We start from the raw sequence: 10,480 nt of genomic DNA on the forward strand, positions 1-10,480 counted from the left end.
AAAATAAATTCCTAGAAGGGGAAAAAAGTCTTCTGTATGTGCGGTTCAGAAAATGACAGAGGCACGAGGTTTGCTGACTAGTGTTGCCTGATCTTGCACTAAAAAAACTGCGAACAAGAAAAATCCATTAATAAACCGAAATAAATCTAAATGCTTTACTTCAAAGATCAAAATATTGGGACCGGCACCTTCACACTTTATTAACAACAAAAACTTGATCGCTTCATGAGCCAAAAGCCATAAACAGTTAAGCGCCAAAACGGTATTTACGTTCAAAAAAGCCGAGGACCTGGCAACACTGCAAGACCGCGCGCAGTGAAGCAGCCTCACAAAAGAAGCATACAATACACAAAACCAAGACAGAAGTTTATTGCAAAACACAATGCTTAGATTATTTTGGTCAAAGCTGTGAGTGATAAGCACGCGAGACAGCAGAACGTTGTTATGGTAATTTCTGAGAGTGAGTCTTGTTCCGTACAGACATGAAACGAACATTTAGGGGATTCACTCCCGCATTTAAATGCGGTTGTCACTCCCGAAAGTTTTCAGTGTGTAAGAGACCACTGAGACATTAATTAATTTCTCATCTCAAGTTTATGCTGGTTTTATTGTTATACATGACGCGGACTCGACTGTACTTGGGATATTTTCCGAGTCCAAAATGTCCAAGTCCATGTCAAGTCCAAGTACAAATTCACCCGAGTGCGTGACAAGTCCGAGTTCATTCAAAATGGGACTCGAGTCCGAGTACCCCAACTCTAAATCATATAAACACCAGCAGTGCACATTCAACACTGGCGATTTTGCTGATAAGATTTTACATTTTGGTAATATGATAAACTCATACAAAACAACTTACAAATGAGGAGCATCCCATTTGTAAACAAAATATTGTGCAAATTTGTACCCACATATACAGATTTTGCAGAACTGCAATGCCAGGTTTCAAGAGTAATGTAGAGAAATTAAATGAGAATAATGAAAAAGAAGAAGAAGAATTGACAAACTGAAAGTGTTTTTGCAACACTTGCATCAAATACTACATAGCATTTGTAATGTAAATGAAAAGAGGCTTTATTTCAGCTTGGAAACTGCCGTTAGATTACACCGCCCTGTAAACTGGCAAACAGCATATGCTTATTCACAGCACAATTGAGTTTTAATTACAACAAACCATCATCATTGTGATCAGTGTTTGAATTTCATCAGCTCATTTGCATTTTAAAAGACACACCCAAAACGCCACATTTTTGCACACACCTACAAAGTGGCAATTTTAACATGTTATAATAAATTATTTATATGGTATTTTGAGCTAAAACTTCACATATGTGATCTGGGGACACCAAAGATTTATTTGACATCTTAAAAAAATTGTGACTTGTCCCCTTTAATGACACACCCCAACTTGTACCGCAATAAAGTAACAATTTCTTTATCCGCCCTGACCCGCTGGTTACCCACGGATTATGGGACGACCCGCCCATCACTAATGTGTCTGTTAGGACAAACCAAATAAATTTTAAATGTTAGCCTAAACACATGCTAGCACAAATGTATGTAGGTTTATTTACAAAAAAGTTTAATTCTAATTATGATTGTTTTCAGGATTGTTGATGATGTTTTTTGAAAGTAAGGAAATATAGCGTGCTTAATCAATGATTATTATTAGGCCATTTTATGATCAGTTTCAATTGATTTTTTTATTCATACATTTTTGTGGTTCATTTTCTTACAGATATTTTGTTAGTTTAATCTCAATCAAGCAAATGAAAGTGTCAAGCTTTTATAAAAGAAACACATCTGCCACATTTCATTTAACTTTCTAAACTAAAATAAAAACTTAAATTAAATTAAATTATGTCACTAAACTTAACGTGTTATGCATTTACTGACGTAGATAGAATGGAAGCGCATTTAAAATGGTATGTCTCTGAAGATTGCACATAGGTGCAATCATCTTCTGTTTTGGCCCAATTCATTAATCCTGAACAGCTGTCCACATTTGGCTATCGACTATTAGCTCACTATCATTTTAGTTAGTACTACTAGCAAGAAGATCTCCTGCAATGCTTTTCTTTTAGCCCCCGGAAGAATGAGTTCTCCTTTTCTGAGTGGATCTTTTAGCTGCTCCTTATGACAAAATTTCATGTCTTCATTTGGTTAAAAATAACTTGTGTTGTTTTTCAAAATAGTACGTACTTGTCCTTGTCCTGTGGATGCATCAACCTGCTTAAAAGATTTGCGCTGCGTCCGAAACCGCATACTGTATAGTAGGTACTGAATTAGATGAAGTACCTACTTACTTAGCGTTAAAACAGTAGGTACTGTATAGTATGAATCCTGGTAGTATGAATGAGATTCAGACGTACTACATCCGCCATGTTGCTACATCACGTGACATACGTCGTCATCACGTCATGTCATTTCAGCGCAAAAACAACCGCATGCCTCGTCTTCTTCGTTGGATAACTCCTCGTCCGGGGCATCATGGGATAGTGAAGCGTCCATCGTATGCACACTGCAAAATCTAACCGGAAGTAGTAGGTCATCCAGGGACTTTTCGCATACTGTTTTTCGAATACTATGTATTCGGACATACTACTCGCCTCGCCTACTGCTTTCGCCTACTATATAGTAAGTAGTAGGCTGTTTCGGACGCAGCATAAGACAGAAGACAAACACATAAATGCAGCAAACTCCAGGGCTGTATGTGGTGCTAATTGCACTAGAATGTGGCAGTAAACAGCACAAGAGGAACAAGATGTTACTTTGTTTTTTTTTAAATTTAAATGAATTAGTTTTTGACTTTTCCTCTTTTTCCTTACGTGTACTGAGAGGTACTGATTCTCCCCAAACAGTTGGACACCTTATAGTTGCAGTGGATCTGATCATTGTAAAAAAAATTCTTACAAATTGTTGATATTAATTTGTAGTGCAATCCACAACTGCCTCATCATCAACTATCTTGTCCAACTCATAGCAACTCTGGAGTTCTTGTCAAGTAAATTATAAAATAAAATTAAAAACATCACTCAATACATTTCTAGAATATAAAAAATGTTGCCTATCATTTGGTTCCATTCTTTACTGAGTTTCTTCTTTCTGATGAACACAAAAGATGATTTTTTGATAAATGATGGTAAACACAGCTGGTTGTAACCAAACTATCAATTTAAGTAGTTTTTGTAAAGACACTGTTTCAGTGACTTACCCAACTATTTTAAGGCAGTTGTGTTACAAATGATTGTCAACTTTTTACAAAAAAAAAAAAAAAAAAATCACAAAGCAACATTTTTTTTAAGCTTAACCATGTTGATGTCATCCGAATGGATTATTTAAAAACAAAAGTATATTAATGCATTGTCTTTTTAATATTTATTTACAAACTCAATAAGTATATTACACTTGAAAACATGCATTGAGAATGCATTGCATGTGAGTTTTGTATTTTTAGAGGAAGATTAATGACCTTAAGCGCACATACACATTTGTCATCTGTATCAATACACAAACTGTTCTGTATAAATTACCCACCATCATTAAATCAATCTCTCTCTCATACCACACTTATTATTGCAATAACATCAACAGACAACATCAACACTTTTAGAGCTTAAGAACTTTTCAGAAATAAGAAAAAAAGACACGGGCACAACTTATTTGTAATGACAATAGTAAAGCCACAGTTAAAAGTTAAATTAAAAGAAAAACGTTAATAATCATCTTAAGAGCAATGGGTACCACCAACGTTCTTACCACACCTCACCAAAATGTCATTATACTCTTACTTTGAGGGCGAGCAGTGTTTATGGGTAAATTAACGTAATCGCGAAGTAGCATTTCCACTAAATTTCTATTCAGATTTAAAACAACGTTTCCTACTAACATAGAAGACTCTTTTGTGGAAAGTGTGGGTGGCTCTTAAAAGAGCCTTTGGGTTCAGATTGGGTACTCTCGGCTTTACTTGGAGCTCGTGTATTTGGTGACGGCCTTTGTTCCCTCAGACACGGCGTGTTTGGCGAGTTCACCGGGCAGCAGGAGACGCACGGCGGTCTGGATCTCTCTCGAGGTGATGGTGGAGCGCTTGTTGTAGTGAGCGAGACGAGAAGACTCACCGGCGATGCGCTCAAAGATGTCGTTGACGAAAGAGTTCATGATGCCCATCGCCTTTGAAGAAATGCCGGTGTCGGGATGAACCTGCTTCAGGACTTTGTACACGTAGATGGCGTAACTCTCCTTCCTGGACCTCTTGCGCTTCTTTCCACTCTTGGCGGCGCTCTTGGTGACGGCTTTCTTTGAACCCTTCTTGGGCGCGGGCTTTGCTGGCTCAGGCATGATGATCCTTCAAATCTCAAATGAAAATGAATAATCTTGAGGAAGCGTGCAGTGTTATTTATCCCCAGCTCTATGTAAATGTCCAGCGAACAGGGCCCGTGCTCTGATTGGGTGTTTTTGTTGGCCCAACCCCGAAAATGTTTCTATTGGTTAGCTTAGAGTCTGTCCAGGCTGAAAGAGAGCCAATGAAAAAGGCCCACCTACAGGCTCGCTTTTGAAACAGACCCTCCCCCACGCGATTCGGTTTCCTTTGTGTTAATTTCCCGCTCTTTTATTTTGTGGGTTTATTTTGTAATATTCAACAAAAACTAACCGTATTATGATAGTTAAGAAAGATTTCGGCAGAGAATCAAATTCCATTACGCGGGGCTTCAAGAAAAATTATCAATGTTTTGCAAAACAAACGGGCCTGAACTAAACTAAAATCTGAGCGTTTTTGTTTATTTTCGGGTAATGTGTGTGACGTATAACAATGCTCAATTGTTTAAATGTTCTAAATGTTAAAGTACTTCAATTAATCATGTTTTGAAGGTTCAGCTCTTTGTGTGATAATGTGGGTGGCTCTTAGAAGAGCCGTTGGGTTTTGCTTTTCTTTTAATCGTTTAACCTCCGAAACCGTACAGTGTGCGTCCCTGTCTCTTCAGCGCGTACACGACATCCATAGCGGTGACGGTCTTTCTCTTGGCGTGCTCGGTGTAGGTGACGGCGTCACGGATAACATTCTCCAGGAACACCTTCAACACACCGCGGGTCTCCTCGTAGATAAGACCGGAGATACGCTTGACACCACCACGGCGAGCGAGACGACGGATGGCGGGTTTGGTGATACCCTGAATGTTATCACGCAGAACCTTACGATGACGCTTAGCGCCTCCTTTTCCGAGTCCTTTACCGCCTTTACCTCTTCCAGACATGATGAACTGACCGCAACGAACTGTACAGAGAATGTAAAGAGGTCGTTATGGCAGAGAGGACTTTTACTTTTGTCTACAGGACCTAGTAGAAAACACACACACGAGGGCGGGGTCAGCAATCACGTCACAGTGTCGGAACTTTATTTATTTCCTCACAATTTGCCTACAGTAAATCGAAACGCAGCTTTCAAAAAGGACAATGTTTAATATTTTATATATATATATATTTGCAGAAATTAAACTAAACTAGATGTTACGATCAATGACAGTGATGTTGCACAGTAGAAAACATTCACGCGCTGTTATCACTAAAATAGTGTTAAGTCTTAGTTTTTCTATAGCATAATTTTCTATCATATTTAGAGATTATGACAGTAACTGTATTAAATATAAACCAATTGAAATCTCTTTTTGATATAGAATGGTCAACGCGGGTCTCTTGGTAAGGACAGTACATGGCAGATAAGAACCGATGACAGAAGAGTCATTTCCTTTGTTCAGTTCAGATTTTGTTTAAATATTGTTACTTTTGGTGATTAATACAGTAACGAAGTTATTAATATCCCCTGAAAACTTTAATCTTACATATAAATCTGACAATGGGGTGAAAAAAAACTTGACATAATTGTACTTTTTCTTAAACACTTAATTTAAGAAAAAAAGTAATCTTATTTCAAGCTTTTTTCTCACCCACTGGTAGATATGTTTGCTTGTTTTAAGCACAAATTCACTTAAACTGTATTTTTTAAATCTTAAAACTAGATTTGTTTTCTTAGGTGATTTTGCTCGTCAAGGAAAAACATCCTATTTTAAGAATTGTTAGTATTTTTTGTCTTGTTTTCGGTACAAATATCTAAGAAAGTAATTTTTTGCAGTTTATGATTTGCGAGGTACATTTTCAAAAGATTCATGAAACTATCCCTGCTGAAAAAAAAAAAAACAATAAAACCATTACAGAAAATTCAAATGGTTTCCATTAAAATACCAATAGGAACCATTAGCTTTTACCATTAAAACCACTACACTGTAGTACGTTTTGCGGCATATTCCATCAGAACCAAAAGAACCAATACATACCATTAGAGACCAACAAAGATCAATACACTTCCATTAGAACCAATAAAATTCCCAATAAAACCAATAGAATTTCTGTGATGGTGTCTATCGTTTTTTTAGCAGGGATTCCTCTGCAATTCTTTGATCGGTTATGTTTTAGAAGTATGCTCAAACTCTAATGACAGCAGTCCTATGTGATCGCAGATGCACTGGTAGAGAGAGAGACACAAACTAAACATAACATGCAATAAACTTCAAAGCAAATGTTACAAATGTGCAAAGGAACTGAACTATATATTTCTCCAAAGGGTTTCTTTTCCTCCTAGGACTTTTTGTTCCTCCCAGGCTAAAAAATTCGAGAGGTTTATCTCCTAGGGTTTTTTTTCAACCCCGGGAAGTCAGCCGACATTGGCTTAACTTAGCACCCTCTTCTATATGTTACATTATTAATACGCTCCCTTGTAAAGTTTATTATTTTTCTGTGTTTCCCCTCCTTCTATTAATGTAAAACTGCTTTGAAACAATTATCAATTGTGAAAAGCGCTATATTAATAAAATTGAATTGAACTAAGGCAACGGGTTAATGTTTCTATAGTGAAAACCCTAAAGCAGCTGACATTCTGACATTATCTCAAGTCATTTTTATTTGTAGAGTAAATACTGTATGCAAGTTCCACATGTTAAGATCATGGCCGTAGCCAGGGTTTGAGAATTACCGGAGGTCCAGGGTGGGGTGTTAAAAGTTAACAAATGCTATCCCAGGTGAAAAAGTGCACTTAAATAAAATACGCTTTTTAAGTACACTTAGTAAATGTACTATTTTCGTGCACTCATTTTGTGGCTTATATATCACATTTGTTTTTGGTACTTCTTAAAATTAAGTTAAGAACATCTAAGTGTTATTTTGAGACATCATTTATTTCAATAAAAATCTAGTTGGTACTGGTATTCTTACTTTTTCAGGTAAACTGAAGTTCTGCTCAAGTAGAACTTTACTTTTAATAAGTATATTTGTAGCATAACTTTACATAATTTACAAATGTACTTGCTATTTTTAAGGGGTTTAAGTACATTGAAGCATAATTTATTTTTACCTGAGATCTAAAATATTCTGTCTTAACCTTTTTACACTTTCTGTTTTGGGGGATGGACTGGGACTGCTGGATTATTTATTACTTTTTCATGCAGCAATGTTTATTTTTGTAATCATTTTAATAAGCAATATTATACAACAAAAACGTTACAAGATTTTAAACAAGAACGTTGTTTAGTGCTCTTATTGTTTTCAGCATGACTTTGTTAAAGGTTAACCTCTAAATTCAATGAAATAACAGAATTCTTAATGCTTATGTTTTGTTGAGATTAGCTTTACCGTTTTACGCATATTTGGCCCAATTCTTCTACATCTTCGTACCAGAGTTATTTTCTGTTTTTCAATAGTGTTGTTGATACTGTTGATACTCTTACAGACACAATTATGATGATGCTTTTATCTTACCGAATGTAGTATCAGCAATAATCTGCTCGCGCTGAATGATGCGTCTTATTTGATAACGTTCAGTTTCCATGTTGCCAGATATTAGTACGAAAAACAAGCAAAAATAATTGCCCTTAAAAAACAAAGTTCGTCCAAACCTTGTATTTCAGAAATAAATCAGAAATCGCTAATACTAACATACACCTAACAATCACTTTATAGATAATGTCAAAGTGTCACATTAATTGCTAAAACACTACGTCTAAAGGGGATTTTTAACAATGGGATCTGGCAACACTGCAAATTCTGTACCCGCGCTGTCGCAGCTTAAACCAATCTTCTTCATTTTACACTAAACTATACGGTAAACTGTCCAAACTTAATCATATATGCTGATTTGTTTTGAAAAACTAATTAGTCATTTAGAGAACTTTATTTTATTTTTTATATGAAAATTTTAGATAAATTTTATTTTTTATATGAAAAAAATTACAGAGGTCCGGACCTCTGTGACCTCATAGCTGGCTACGGCCATGGTTAAGATATATGAACACAAGGTTCATGAGTTCACAAAACCAGCAAGACCAGCATATGTTGTGTTTTAGTGCTGGTATGCGTTTGACCACCAGCACCAAACCAGCATCAAACCAGCATAGATTAGCGTAACTTCATTGCTGGTTTGATGCTGTTTTTTCAGCAGGGTAACATGTAATCAATAGAGAATGAGATAAAGCATATTTGGTGTGCTGTCCGAGGGGAGGACTCAGAATATTAGTACCCTCACTCCCTCTTTAAATGGATAGATGTAATAGCTGAGAAGACGGCAATGGGGTGGAGGAGGGATGCTGCAAAACATGTCACGGGACAGAGGTGAGGGACGGCCATGTTTTTGTTTTGTAAAACTGTGCATAATCATATTTTTATCAAGAGATCAGAATGAAAGTGTCAGTTGAGCTTTTATAAAAAAATAATGACAATGTTTAATTAAAGTACAGCTTAAGCAAATTCAAACATAAATAAAAGCACAGAGGAAACCAATAAACTAATGCATTACTATGGCAACAAACAGGGATGTGGCTAGAAGGGATGCAGCCACGACCCAATATCATAAAATCTTTCCAAATGATTGCTGTTTTCATCCTAATCCTACTCCCAAACTTAACCCTAAACCAAGGTTGGTTAGCCAGAACTAACAAACATGGATGGGTGTGGCAAAACGTCAGGAAAGACAAAACAACAATAACAACAACAAAATTAACAGTGCAAGGCAATGGAGACATAGACAGATATCATAATGTGACTAAACTTTAAGATATTAAATGACTTTTATTAAGGTTTAAATGTGTTACAAAGATTTTTTTTCAATCATTACCTAACATTTTATAATAATATTTGTATTAATTCTTTTTAAATAAACTAAATAGTTCAGCTAAAAAGTTACACTTACACAAGCATAATAGATTTTTTAACAGTACAGATGTCTATTTAAAAGTTTACTATTTAAACTAAACAGTTCAGATTAGTTACAGCAGTATATTTTGATATGGTTAAATATATAAATATACTAAACCAAATTACAATAAAAATTTTAAATGCCTTAGATCATGCAAAATTAATTTAAGTAAATATAGCTGCAAGCAGCGATGGCGGGCCCTCTCACATTTTGTTAATCGCTAAACGGTGCCTCCTAGAAAACGATGCACGGTGGACAAGTGCATCAAGTGGGTAAATATGAGTGGACTATTTCATGTTGTTACTGGCCCATTTGGGTACTGTAAATACAACAAACCCCACATTTTAGACAAACGGGGGCACTAGTGAGCCACTAAATAGACATGCCTTTGTCTGACCTTTTTGTCAACACTTTAAAGCTGACAACTGTGATGTGTGTGCCAAATTTTAAGTTAATCTAAGCACGACAAGAGCCTCGTCAGATATGTCTGAAATAAAAGTAAATTTTGACGCGATGCTATGGCAACAGTGTTAACAATTTCAAAAATCCGTTTGCAATGTAGCATCTCCAATGTCATGATCGATGCAATCGGAATCTTTAGACGAACAAACACAATAAGAATTGTTTTCTTATTTTTTACCATAGATATTAAACACTTCCTGTTTCTCTGATTTTGCCACGAATTTGTCGCCACGTCATGGCAGAACTGTTCGAGATATCAAAAATCCCTTCGCAATTTAGCAAGTCCAATGTCTCGACATCATGATCACCACATTTGGTGTCAATTGCATGAATCCCCTAGGAAGAGTATTTAAGGGCGTTTTCACATTAACACTTTTGGTACGCACCCGGGTTCGATTGACGTCAGAGTTCGGTACAAATATAACGCTTTTCGGTGCGAACCCGCGAAACGTACCCGAGTCCACTTAAAAAGGGTGGTCTGGGGTCTGTTTCATCTGAACTCCAGAACGGTTCGCTTGCGTCTGTCTGCCGCAAATATATGTTAAAGTCGTTTCGACGACAACGGGTTGTCCGCCAACATCAATTTTTGCAGAGGCATTCAGAAATCATCTCTCTGCTTGCAGTTCGTCAATCACGCTTGTCGTCTTCTCGTTTACAGCAGTGAAAAATGTGAAACCGTTCTAAAAGTTCACTGCATGAATTTTTTTAAACAATACAAATTGTCTGACTTCCTGTTGGGCGGAACTAATAGGTTTGAGTGTGAAAGTTGTATGGGCCGAT

General features: G+C 36.5%; 2 protein-coding genes across 2 annotated transcripts; both read right to left on the reverse strand.

Moving 5' to 3' along the window:
* Positions 1 to 3,916: 3,916 nt before the first annotated feature.
* LOC129431943 (histone H2B) lies at positions 3,917 to 4,376 on the reverse strand. The gene has a single exon (XM_055190066.2). It carries the CDS (start codon positions 4,336 to 4,338, stop codon positions 3,964 to 3,966), a length of 375 nt encoding a protein of 124 aa, XP_055046041.1. The 5' UTR covers positions 4,339 to 4,376; the 3' UTR covers positions 3,917 to 3,963.
* A 518-nt stretch (positions 4,377 to 4,894) lies between these two features.
* LOC141364325 (histone H4) lies at positions 4,895 to 5,267 on the reverse strand. The gene has a single exon (XM_073868775.1). It carries the CDS (start codon positions 5,250 to 5,252, stop codon positions 4,941 to 4,943), a length of 312 nt encoding a protein of 103 aa, XP_073724876.1. The 5' UTR covers positions 5,253 to 5,267; the 3' UTR covers positions 4,895 to 4,940.
* Between the last annotated feature and the right edge of the window lie 5,213 nt (positions 5,268 to 10,480).

This window comes from Misgurnus anguillicaudatus, chromosome 1 (assembly GCF_027580225.2).
Source record: "Misgurnus anguillicaudatus chromosome 1, ASM2758022v2, whole genome shotgun sequence".
Classification (NCBI taxonomy): Eukaryota; Metazoa; Chordata; class Actinopteri; order Cypriniformes; family Cobitidae; genus Misgurnus; species Misgurnus anguillicaudatus.